This window comes from Triturus cristatus, chromosome 9 (genome assembly GCF_964204655.1).
Source record: "Triturus cristatus chromosome 9, aTriCri1.1, whole genome shotgun sequence".
NCBI lineage: Eukaryota > Metazoa > Chordata > Amphibia > Caudata > Salamandridae > Triturus > Triturus cristatus.
The window spans coordinates 78,134,775-78,148,557 of NC_140592.1; the positions used below are offsets into that span (position 1 = coordinate 78,134,775).

The following is a 13,783-nucleotide window of genomic DNA, read 5'->3' on the forward strand; positions in this document are numbered from 1 at the left end:
TTAGTACTAAATCTGGGAAAGGGGGCAACCCAGTCCCCACACTCCTTTTTATGCAGTTCTATTGTGCTTTAGCACATAAGTAAATTGCATGCCGATGTGTAGCTTTCATTGGTGCAGCAGGTACAGTGGCACCGGGCCAAGAGGCCAGAGAGGCTCTCTGAACCCTGATTATTGCTGTCTTTTATAATTCAAAGGGTCAGTGCTGTTTTTAGGACCGTGTGACCAGTGTCATCGCACTGGGTGTCAAGGTTGAAGAGCTGCCCTTTGACATGCTGAGGCAAACTGAGAGCAGCCTGCAGAGATCTTTCAGTGACTGCCATTTTTCAGGGACTAATAACAACATGGTAACTCTGGTGGCTAATGCACTTACTGGAGAGAGCTATGATTTGTATAGTTACAGCTTTGACTCACGATAAAGTAGCATAGAGGGTTAATGTTCCCGCTGCAAACCACACATTTGTATTTGTGTAGGTCGCTCAGAGGGGTACTGTGTTTGTCACTGAGATTGTTTTGTTATTTGGAGTTCATAAGTTACAAGACTTCGACTATAGCACATCGAGCAATGAACTGGCACCAAAGCGCTGCATGCAAATTGCATAGCATAGGTTTAGAATCTTATTGCTTCCTTCCTCAATTGTTCACTATTCTAACAAGTGGCTCCTGTAGGTACTAATTCAATTGTATTAGTATGACACCTCTTTCATTGGGTTACATTTCAAATCCTGAGTTTAATGGGCTGATTTACTAACACTTTCTGCCTGGTGTTCATTACAGAAGTGAAGCTAACCTGATGCAAAGTGTTGTTATGTGGTTTACTTCCCAATGCAAAACCTTAATTGTGTTGGAAAGTCGCGCTAAGGTAACATAAGTAGTACTATATGCTTTTTTTGTGTCAAGAAGGCATATCTTGAGGTTGTACATGGACATTCCTATGCCCCCACCAATGGATTCTGATTCAAATCCCTGCCTACTAACTTTGGTAGAATGGAATTTTCATTAACAATTGGTTTGCGAACAGATTTACTTTCTCCAAACCTTTCCAACTTTGTATATGTGCTGTACAGTGCAGCACACTGGAAAAGTGGTAAGGTGTTAAACTTTGTCAAAGTATAGAATTAGTGCTGGAAGGGTACGCTTCCAGTATAAAACCTATGCTCGATCACATAGACACACCTTTGCACTATTGTGCATTGGTGTGTGCATTGGGGAAAGGCAACCATTATATAAGTCGGCACTAGAGGAGAGAGCAACAGCACCATATTTCAGTAGATATGGTGCTGTTTTGCACTCTCCTTTTCACGCAACACAGCACTGCACCTTGAGGACTGAGCTGTGTGAAAACATAGTAAACCCTCCCCTTTGTTTCTCCAAACGAAGAAGCCCTAACATATAAGGCCTACCATTATAGATGATATGTGATTTATACCTTGTAGACCTCATTGTCTTAAATAACATTTCCTATACATTGAATTACGCACTTGTATAACCTATTGTCTTTGTATAATGTGTTTGTGATGTAAAGCGATCTGACACTCTACATTGGGCTAAGTATCCCTATAAAAATACGAGAGGAGGGCTAGGGAGAGATGTGGAGCATCATTGGAGGGTGGTAGTCAGAGAATCTATGAAAAAGGAGGTCATGGGGGGGCGTCAATAAAGATTGCCGCACTGGGCGCCACCAGTGCTAACGCTGGCCCTGATGCTCGGTGGGTTGGCCCCGCGAGCAGTGCTCACTCATACTGCCACATTATTCAGAATGTGTGGTGCTTTCTTTCTCAGAACTCTACCGAGCGATGTCGGGTTCTGGGGAGGCAGTGAGTAAACCTGTAAGATGCTCTTTCATCACTCCGCTGGGGATAGTGTTAAAGGAGCCATTTTATTTGATTAAACACATTAAAAAGGCATACTTCCGGTCCTGATGATCCTCTAAATCGCTGTGTTTTTAAGTGGGGCAGTTAATATGTCAGGCGCTGCCAGAGAGCGTGATTGCTCCGATACATTTACTGAGACAGCGGATAATGGCCATCAGGAGAGCAGTAGTCGCCCCCTTGGGGTATCCGAACAATATCAAAGTCTGGCTGTTGCATGGGAGGCAAGAACCATTCACTCGCCTTCAGGCTGGTTTCTCTGCAAGGACAGTGGAGCCGGGGCAGAGTCAGTTGTAGGTCCAGGGACTGACTCCTACTTCGCCAGCATTTCAGAGTCAGCTGACTTTGGGCATAGCCTACTGTGCCCCCATTTGCCAGCCTACCTCTACCTTTCCGTAAATAAAGCTTTGATGAATAGTGGCGTGGGAAGATTTGTTGTACCAGCAGGGTTTTGTGAAGTTTCCAACTTTTGTGTTTCATGAAATTTTTTCATTTTTCTGCTCAAAATGCGACTTCTCCCATGCAATGCTTCTCTGTGCATTTTGTTGACTGGTGAAATACGGAGGCCATGAGTGTTCTCTTACCCTCCCAAATATAATGTTCAAAATATCATTTTTTATCCCAGCATGCAGTCGATAAGATCTTGGTGCAGAATCCAAGCAAATTGCTGCCATTTAAACAAAGGGGCTTCAGTTCAGTTCAATAAACTTTATTTGGCAGTTTAAAAAAAACAGACATAAAAGTACAAATTAAAAATAAAATAAAACAGAGCGTAAGAACATTCCATCAAATTCTCATAATACACTCAAAAACAAAGAATGCGTCCAATAGGGTACCAAACCAAATTATTTCTAGTACTTGACGCTTATTCTCCAAGTCATAGCTTTCTGGATAAAAACGACATTGAAACATACTTAAAATCGTACATCCATTTAAAATGATGATCAGAAAGATATCTAATAGAAGGGTTTCATCACCTATGGATATAGCTTTCACATTGTGAATTTTTGTCAAACACATTTAGCCTCATCTTTCCTCCTACAAAAATGCAGTTTGTGAATATGGACAAGTAGTAAACAATACTGAAAAGTGTAACATACTAAAAGAGTGCAGTTTGTGAATAGGAAGTTGTGGTAAGTTTTGTAGTACTACTGTTATACTTCAAAGGGCAGTTTGTGAGTCAGGCCCAGACAGACTAGAACTGCAATTGGTCTTTAATTAGTAGAGAGTGGAAGGCCTGCAGTGCAGATTTTAAGAGGTCAGAGCATCACAGGCCAAACATGAGCTGCACTGGTCTCTTTGGTGCTGGGAAAGAGTCCTAGCTGAAAGACCTATACAGATGGGGCTTTTGTAGTCCAAGCAGGATGTTACCACCTCAGAGATCATCACAATTTTGTGAGTTGGATGTTGAAGATGCTGTTTTACATTTTTTGTGACTGTTTATAAGTGATGTGCAAAATAAATGTCACAGTTAAAGAGAATTCAAAGTTGCAAACCTTTTCAGGTGTAGGTGAGGTCCCTGTGCAGCTGGTATCGATTACAGTATATTAACATGCTGCAGCCTCAACTTTACAATCAAGATGATTTAAAAACCATACAGTGTCCTACAATTATACTGAATGCTCCTGAGCTGTCATTTCCTATGATGTCATTGGGCTGTTATGAGACTTCAACTATTATATTATTTTGATTAAATTGAGCTGCTCAATCAATTTAGCTACACTTTGAGTTTATACAGTATATAGTGGAGAGGTGTGGCTCACTGGTTAGAGGCGGCAGATCCGCAAGCAGAGAATCGGCCAGGGACCAGGGTTCAATTCCCGACGCGGCAGGGTTGTGGACCAGGGTCAAAACGGATTTGATAATTCTCGCCTCGGTACCTACTCTAACCAGGAACACACTCGGCAACTCTGGGCATTAGCTTGCCTCATCTCCACAACGGCCCCCCACATTCGCCGGGGATGCCTGGTTTCACCTTGGAGATACCCAGGAGGGACCATCTCACAGGGATAGCCAGGACGGGTTCCCCAGCGGTCTACAGCGCCACGACGCCTCAGGGCAGCAGTGCGCTTTACAAGACACATACATTCATTTCCAGCGCTTAATTTGAACCGGTGGTTGTCAGTGGGGGCTACCTGCACTTCTTTCTGGGGACTGGCTCTTATTTTACTGCATCAGACATTTACCAGAAGCAAGAGAGGGGAAAAACAAAGCAAAATCAGGAGAACGCAGGACAAGAGTGAGGTAAGGGGGCAGGGAGCTTCTGATAGTGGTTAAAGAGGCATTACGTGGATTTAAGATTACCAAACTTGGTACTGGGTGCACAAATATTTAATTGCACCAGCCACGGGCTTCTGAGCAGTGCTTTGGCACCGGCACTCATTCTGTTACAAATTAAGCACTGTACTTCCTTGGAGGATGGAAAACTCCTCGCAACAGGAAGAAGTCACGATACTTAATACTAACAGTTAAATCAAGTTCTAGTACTAAATGCCTTTCTTCGCTTTGCTTTATATCTTCAAGGGAGGAAAATCAGAAGCTTGCTGACATCTTCCTTGCCAGGGCCGCCAGCTTTGAGCATCATGCGGCCTACATCTTGCAATACGACAGGACTTTGGCGGTGCTTGATGAGAGTTGCCTACGGGCTCACCAGGTGGCTGCAGTAGTCAGGGAGTTTGAGGTAAGTTACTACCCTTCTTTTGTTTCCAGGAACTGGTACCATGTCGGCCATTTTGAAAGTGGCGATGCTATGGTGTCAGCGACAATAGCAGGGGCACTGTACATATAACCGAATGAGAAACTGGTTAGTTTATTCCTAGATTCATAAAGTATTCATCCCACACTTTAGCTGGATTCACTCTTTTTCCCTTTTGGCCATCTCAGACTAGAGCCAATTACAATGGGGTGGTCCTTATTGACACGCATCATGTTGTATTTTGGTTTATTTTGATTGATTGCTCAGAGCATCAGGACCCAGCTATGTTCTTCATATCCCCTGAAACTTTAGCCTAATTCTGAGATCTGCCAGTGAATGGTTAGGTTGAGAGAACTGAATAGGCTTAGAGAGGGCACACCGAGGAGAGGCATTATATGAACCCCCCACAAACTAAAATTGCAACCTACATTGAAAGTTCTGCAGTTTCTTACACTGTATGGACCATTTTTCATGTATGCAGCTACCAAGAAAAGCGCAAATTGTATTTGGAGGACATTTCATAATCCAGACAAAATTGGCGGCATCTGCTAGGGATTGTCCTGAAATGCTTGAGACCAGGGACTCAATCAGTGTTTGATTGGCTTTTTGCACCTTCCAAGAGACAATGACAAGAAGCATTGATAGCCCTAGTAGACATGGATTTATAGCTCCTCAATACTAGAGAACATCTTCATAGAGCTACTTGGATTATCTTCCTTGAGCCAAAGAAGTAATCTGTTTGACCAGGATGCTTCAATGTTTCATTTTCAATTGTTCAAAGCCCTTACATTTTGCACATTAAGAAAGAGGCACTATAGCAATTGCCTGCATTGAAATTCCATAATTTTTGTCATGTCCATTTACATACTAATCAACCTATGGCCTCAGGAATGGGGGTGAAGTCTGATATTTAAGGGGGTGATCCCATTATGAAAGATTCCCCATTTTAGGAGGCACAGGTGTCATTTTGTAAGGGTTCTTGTGTCTGTGCTCCAACAATTACTCACGGTAAGATCCGGCCAGGACCTTATATGATAATTATCCTGGTCTAACCTGGCTGAGGGAGAAAGCATTGATAACCGGGAAGGAGCGGGGCAGCAGCATAAGGGAGGAGATCTCTAGTTCTCTGTCTTGCATGATTCTCTTTTATTGACCTGGTGTTAGAGTGAGTAGCATATCTAAAGGATGGGCGGGGAATCGTAGACACACATAAAGCTGCATTTGTAAGCTATCTCTTATTTTACAAAGCATTATTACCACATTACAAGCAGGACATTTGTTTTACTCATTGAGAAACAGACCCTTTTCAAAGTACAAACAGAGCTTACCTCCCCCTGGTTTCAATATCATGTCTTTTTGAGTCCTTTAATTGGGAAACAACTCCATGATATGGGGGTTATGTAAGTGTGATTTGCAATAGTTAATATAAATTCTAGATGTTCTTTTCACATTTCTACTAGTAACTTTTTGTATAGCGCTCACACAGTCTAGAGGCTGCTTCAAGGCACTAATAAAAACATAACATGCTCAAAAACCTCTCAAATCTGAGTTTGTAAAACTGCACTCATGTCCCGTGGCACCCTTTTTATAATGTATAATAGGTAAGTGCATTTCACATGTTACATCGTTCGCTGATATTAACCCGTTGAGTTCAAAATATTAGCAGCGCCAGCCTTCCTGATCAAACTTTGCAATCCTGTAGGTTTTACTACATGGCAGGCAATATGGAATGATTATAGAAACATGCATTATTTTTTAAATGCACCCTTATGTATTGCCTCAGACATTTAGTACTTTTCAATAACAGTAAGACGAATGTAAAAAACATATATATGTATGTATATAAATAAAATATTTACTTTTTGTTTTTATTTAAAAAAAACTTCTTCCCATCTGTCTCATCACAAACCTTCTGACTACTATGAACTCTCAAGCATCCTTCCAGTCTTCGACCCTGTATTTTTAGCCATCCCACCCAACCAACAAGCACGCACGACCAATACTTACAAGAACAACTCACTACTTCCTCTTTTTAAATCCACTCCCATCCTTCTATCTCTAACCCAAACTCTTCTAAACACAAAAGAAATCAAGAGCACGATCCTAACACAACTAGTGCACAAGGAAAGACAAAAGGAAAAATATGTGCTAACCTACTAACTACTAAATTTTGGGATCCGGAGTAGTGTGCTACTCTCCGAAAGCAGCACTTCAATACCTAGTCAGGGGTAGTAAGCGCTATATAAATGCATTTACAATTTACAATACATTGGAAGTAATATATTTTCATTCTTATTTGGTTGCATTGCAGTTTGTACCTCAGCTATAACTGAGAAGGAGGGTGTGTTGTGATTGCACAAAGTGATTAAGTGAAGTTACTGTCTAAGTTAATTAGATCACCATCTACTTTTCTAGGATTTATTTGCTGCTTTCTAGGGTCAAGATTGTGCACCATTGGTGGTCAGCACTGGTTGGTTAGTGCTAGACAAAATTAATATATAAGTAACTTATCAGCACTCTCTGAGAGACAGGCTGACTCATTAGTCTGTTCCATGAACCACTGCGTCTCCGGCATATGTGTGAGGACCAGGCATGGCACTTCATCCTCATTTATTTATTTTTTGCAGTTTTTCTATAGCGTGAACCGAATATGACTCATTACTACACGAATCATTACATCGTGTGGCATAACAACGCGGTCGTTACAACAACCGCGTTGTTACCACGCAATGCCATTACTACATAAGTCATTACATTGACTTGCAGTTGATGGCGCGCTGACATTAGAAATATATAATTTACTACTCCAACTCCAGCCTACGCAACAGTAGGGAAGGTGTTGGAATAGTAAACTATACTATTCCTAATGTTAGCGCGCCATCTACTGCAAGTCAATGTAATGACTTGCGTAGTAAGGGCATTGCGTGCAAACAACGCGGTCGTTGTAACAACCGTGTTGTACGGTGTAATCACTGCGATGTAAAGGTCGTTTCCCACGTGAACCTGACCCAAAGGTTTTGGAGTGCTTTACATGAGCACCACTTACATTACACAATGACACATTCATTTTTGGTAGGTACAGGGAGATTAAGTGATTGGACCTGCCCATATAACTGGGGGATGAGCACCAGCAATAATTTGTTGAACCTGGTTCCAATAGGCGCAGGTTTGTAACAAGCGTAACCCTACGGAAGTCTACGGAGGCATGTTGCTTTTTATGACGGAGAGTATCATTCACACTCTCGCCTACCGTAGAGTAAATCAGCTCATCAGATATCTCCAGCAATATATGTCATAGATGCCAATTCAGGTGGGAGATTCACATTTTTTAAGCCAAAAATTATTTTATTGTTAGCTGTTTTCAGTCTAAAGTTGCCTCTGCTTCAATAGAAGTCAGTGGTGGAAATACATTCCCTGATTTTTTTATTTTTAAATCTTCCACTTTGAAATACATTCCCTGATTTTTTTATTTTTAAATCTTCCACTTTCCTGTTCTGAAATGTTGCTGTATGCATAGCTGCACCTTGCAGTCGGGCGTGCAGCAAAAGTGTTATTCCTGACCCTAGAGAAACTCTAGGAGACGCCATTTCTACACCTCTGAGGCCCACTGATTAACGAGGTGTCTGCTTTACCAGTCAGGAGGTTAATCCGGCCCCTGTCATCGAGGTCGTAAATCACTTCCGGGTTCCGTTCTCATCTGTCTGTGGCATTTCTTCCAAACAATTACCCCCAGTTCGCCGGCAGCAGTCTAGGAATGATTCCCAGGGGACCCTGCACAAGCAGGCCCCTTCTGCAGACCCAGGAACTAGCGACTCGTCTTTAATATTTCGCATCAATTTATTACTTACAGAAGCACTTAATGGGGTTTTGATTTGAGTCATAAATCTGGCGCGGGTGCGAGAGGGGCGCGCCCTGCTACCCCTTGGTCGGATGTCATTCCCTTGCTAATCGACTGAGATCACATGAGAACATAGGAGTAAATAATCATAACATTAATGTTCTTTATTTAAATTAATGCGACAGGGAGGCGCTTTACGGATATTTGAAGATGCTTCCTAAGGGCATATAGTTTCTGTGCGTGCATATTGCACCGACACATGGGATGTCTGTCTGTATGTGTCTGTGTGTCTGTTGGAAGATATAGAGGGAGTGTATGTTATTGAATGTGTGTGTGTCAGGAAGCATCTCAGAGACCCTATGAGAGGTCCTCTCTGCATGTTCCTCTCTGCATGGTAATGGCTGTGACTCATATGTGTGTCTGTACACAGCACTTGAAATGGAAAAACAGCTCCTCTGTGCCAGAGCCGCTGCTTGTTTCTGTGAAGTGCTGGTACTCTCCAAATAAAAACATTAGGTTTTTCTTGAGAAGTGCAGGCACTCTCCCTCTCAAAAAAAAAAAAAAAGTGCAGATAATAAGTACCGGAGTGTACCGGCCCATTTAAAGCACTGCCTCTACATGTGCGTAGTTGGGCAAAAGGGGGGTGTAAATCTGCACGGATCTGTATCAAGGCCAGACAAATTCTACAGTGGTTCACATTAATAACTGGCGGGTGCAACTAACACAGGGGGCGAGATATTGTGCACCACTGTTCGTCTTCAGTGCCTGGATCCGGAATGCTGCTGGGCCGGCCCGGAGCGGGGACTGTAATGAACTGATTCCTCACTGGCTTGAGGTGAGATCTTTAAGTCCCTTCTGCAATCCACATATGGATGGCATCCTGTGGAAATAGAAAATACAAGGCAGAGGGCCTTTTCCATCTGTGTACCCAGGATCTGGAACAATATCCCTGTGTCCATCAGGACCGCCCAAAGGCTGCTCCAATTTAGGGAAGAGTTAAACACTCCCCTCTTTAAGGAACACAACATCACAGTCCATAAACCACATACAAATCAGCTCCCTCTCCTGTCACTGACGCTTGTCTTTGACCCTGTACATTGCTCCATTGCCTTTTGGCTAGGTTCACACTATAGAAGTACCCCTTACATACATGCGTACATTCACATTGCTCTGACAGGCCTGAAGTGGAATCCCTAACCCTTTGCAGTACGCTGACGTGTTAGTCTGTTATCCTTACATGGGACAGGGGCTCCTGCGAGTTTCAGTCATGAGGCTGCAATGTTTGAAGACACTAGCTCATGCCAATCCGACAAACGAGTGCTTTGAATCACTCCTCATGACATGTCCTGTTAGGGGTGTGTGTGAGTGCTTTGAGTGTACCTTCAGATTGTGTTTGTGTAAGGGAGAGAGAGATAGAGAGAAAGAACAGGGCAATCACTCATGGCTTGGGCAGTCATTCTGAGGCGAGCCTCTCAAAGCAGGCTTTCGATAACCTCAATGCGCGAGCTTCCACTGTGCTGCCTACAGGTCTTGAAGGTGAAGTTGGGGTTAATGATGAACCCAATTTGTTTGCTCAAGTAGAGCTGAGGTGTGGCTTAGTCCTGCTTCACAACAAGGTGATGTAAGAATACTTGAACAGATCTTGCTACTGGCAGTCACTCAGGGCCGCATTCCATGCCATTGTTTTCCACCCACTGTGCCACTCTAGACAGAAACCTGTCAAATGCAAATCAGCCTTTGTCCAGCTCTATTGGGAGGGGCCTAACACTCCAGGCATCCTAGCAGATGGGAAACATTGGATACCCATTTATGGATTTGCCCTTGTATTTTGCTGTTGATTTTGTATTTGATTTTCGAACGGTGCTTGGCATCCAGTTCTGTATGAGGGCAAAGCATGTCCTAAGCAATCCAATATTGTTGGCAAAGGAGCTATTCATTCAGTTCTGAGTCTTCGAAATGTTGATGGTGCTTGATTTAATTGTCTGTTAAGCGGGGCTCCGATGGGTTCTACGTAAAGGTTGAAGATCACAGGAGAGAGGCTTGGTCCCTGGAACACTCCATTGGTCACTGGTAATCCCTGAGATACTGAGGTGCCCAAGGAGATGAGTTGTTGTCAACTGGAGTGATCCATGTAACCCACAGAACAGCTGCAACTCAAAAACCCATTCATGTTTCTAGGATATTTATTAGGGCTTTGTGGTCAGTGTCAAAGGTTTCAGAGTGGCCAAGCAGAATGATCAGGAAGGGATCACATTTGTTGCTGATGACGTCTGTGTGTGTCCATAGGATGGTTCTGTACTGTTATCTGAAACTGAGTTAGTAGTTAGTCACTAGTTAGCAAGAATTGTCATGACTGATTACAGTTCTTCTCTCTAGCGGTCATCATTCTTCCAAGGAAACGTTGAGCAGATCATAAGAGTAAGCAGCTTCGCTGTCCACCGATACCATTTGTAGATTGTAACAGTAGAAGCAGTAGGGGTAGTAATAGTCGTAGTTAACTTAGTAGAGATAGTAGTGTTGATATTAGTAATATATTATATGGAGTAATGATAAAGCTTTGTAATGCTTGTATCATTACTTCTTCAAATAAGGCTGCCACTGACATCACAAGTAGCCTTCAGTACATTATTGCACTCAAGTTATATTTCCTAGCTCATAATTATTTATTATAATTGTCTCATGATATCTGATACCTTCAACAAGGGCCTGGCTGAGTCTGCACAGTGGCGAAAGCCCCCCTTAAACTATATGACCACTCAGATACCCCAGGAAAATAGGACTCACATGAAGACTCCTCTCTATACTTTTCACTAATAGTTCACTGATATTATCTGAAACGCATTGAAGGCCTGAAAAACATGTATTCGGGGATGACGGCCTCTGAGTGGATCACACCTGAGAACAGGAATATCCTCTGATATTCTGAAACAAGCATTTGTCTTTTCTTCATTTAATTGCTTCCAATCATATTCTTGGCTCAATTTAGAAGCTGCATATATGCTTACATTCTACATATTCCACATGTATTTTGCCTAATTGCAGCAAGAAAATATATTTCCTAGGAGGGGTTATCAGGCCAACATTAAATGGGAAGGAGGAACCGAGAGAGAATAAGCATGCATTATACAAAATAATTGACCCCCTTCGATATGTTCAACTTATGTAAACTTAAGGAACTGGACTTTCAATGTAATTTTTGTTTAATGTGATAGAATTTTTTTGCAACATCCTTAAAATAGAGAAGAGGGTACTTTTTTTTCAGCCACGTTATTCGTATTGTTGTTTTATGTATGTATGGTGTTACTATGCTGCCAACACTGTTGTTAAGCATTCTTGTTCTCTCTTTCCTCTGGGGAGCAGCAGAACCCAGACTGGGGTCGAGTAAATGTGAAACACCAACTTCTGAGGGTGATCGAGCGAGTGTTTCAGTATCACATGATCCTGACTGGTGAGTATTATTGAGTGATGTCTATCCGCATTCTAACTTCAGGCAACTATGCTCCGCATCCCTCCTTCTGGCCCACACCCCCGCACCCAAAAATCTGGAGCTGCGGTCGTGCCTTTCCCTACGTGGCCGCCAAACACTGGAATGAACTCCCTCTGCAACTCTGATCATCACACACCCTCCAAGAGTTCCGAAAGAAACTGAATACATGGCTGTTCACACTGAGAGACCAAACTTTTTATAGTCCGGCAGCGCCAGGGAACAACGCTCTAAGCTCTCGGGTTCTCCTGCCTGGATTACCAATATAACAGAAACACGGGATTCTTCTAGATGGCATCAAAGATCGGTTTATTGGCTGCAGCCAGTAGCAGAGGTCCAACAAGTACCACACAAGTAGGTTGCGAGGAGACTGCTCAACAATACAAAGCAGGTCGCTCCTTTTATACCCAAAATCATGCCTCAGGCAAACATTCTTTAAAGTGCAGTTGGTCGCACCCCATGTACCCAAAACAATACTTTATTATTGATGACAATCCCATGTGTCCGGCCTCTTGGCTAAAACGTACGTTCTTCTGGGGTTGAAACCGGACCAGCCTAACATCCTCCTTTGAAGAGACCGTCCACTCATAACAAACAAATGGTCACCTCCCCACCATAAACAGGTCATAAAGGAAGGAACAGAAACGGAGGAAAGAGATAGTAAGTAAGGTTGGGCAGGTGTGTGCGGGTCATATAAGTTTATACAACACTGGCCTTTGATCAAAACCTCGCTTAACTCGAGGGCAGGTACTGGTTTGGCAAGTTTTAGCCTCAGGCAATAGCGTCAGCTTTCGCCAGGTCATGAGTCAGCGCAAGGCCAAACTGGGGGGGTGGACGTGTCCTACAGAGTCAGGCTGCCTACAGTGAGGGCAATGCAAACAAAATGGATGCCGTGCACAAGATGGAACCCGTGTGTTCATTAACGAGATTTACTAATATGCAGCAAATTCATCGGGAAGCGTGACGAAAACACTCGTACATACCAAACTCGCTATTTACGATATGCAGATACCAAAATCGTAACGGAACCATGATATAAACACACGGGTTCAGAATTTACGGAACCACAGACCCTCCTTTTGCCCTCACTTAGGCAATAACCCATTCTGAATCTGAGTCAATATCAATCTTCATCAGATCATCAGTATGTTGCTGAAGCATCATCCTACCTCTCTGTTCCTCCCGTGAAACAGGCGGACTGCGCACGCATACCGTAGCGCAAAGGCTACACAAGGCAGGACCACACTGCACACAGAGGCAACAAGTGAAAAGGACTGCTAGAGCCATACCACTGATCGTCAGAATTCTCCATCCCCACGTGGACAACAGTCCCCAGAACCAATCAGTTAACGACCAATCTCCTTCGGCCATATGTATAGACTCGGAGATCTTATGTAACCTGGAAATGGCCTTGTACACTGTTGGAGCATTGTCTGGTATGAAGACACAGCAGCTCGATTGGATCACTTTACATACTCCCCCTCGGTCAGCAAGTAGAACATCTAAAACCATACGGTTTTGTAATGTCATGAGGCGATCCGCTTGAAGCTCAGCTGTCAAATTACTAAGGGCACCAGCAGTTTCGTTCACCGTGGACTCAACCACTCGGGTTAGTTGTCTCAAATGCCTACTATTTACCATGGGTCCCCAGTACGGCAGGAATCCCTTAAAGAAATCCCCTGCTTCTTGACCCGCGGTGTCCTCCTTATCGAAGACACCTCTCACAACTCTCGTCTTGTGATAGTCAGCGGAAGCGGTATACGTAGGGGGCAACAGATAGGCAACAAAGCAAATGCCCGAAAAATCTGGGGGCAGCCATGTATAAGCCTGATTGTGGCATACAAAGTACGTACCCTTAGCAGCCAAAAATGATGGGGAAGACTGCGACGGAAAAATGT

General features: G+C 43.3%; 1 protein-coding gene across 3 annotated transcripts in view; it reads left to right on the forward strand.

Annotated features, from left to right (window-relative positions):
- The window catches only part of FGD5 (FYVE, RhoGEF and PH domain containing 5), a 466,200-nt gene that overhangs the window by 298,769 nt on the left and 153,648 nt on the right, over positions 1–13,783 (forward strand). For all 3 annotated transcript variants that reach the window (XM_085624451.1, XM_085624450.1, XM_085624452.1), the window contains exons 7-8: positions 4,392–4,548; positions 11,762–11,849. In XM_085624451.1, the coding sequence (XP_085480577.1) occupies positions 4,392–4,548; positions 11,762–11,849 (245 nt within the window). The remainder of the gene's footprint in view (positions 1–4,391; positions 4,549–11,761; positions 11,850–13,783) is intronic.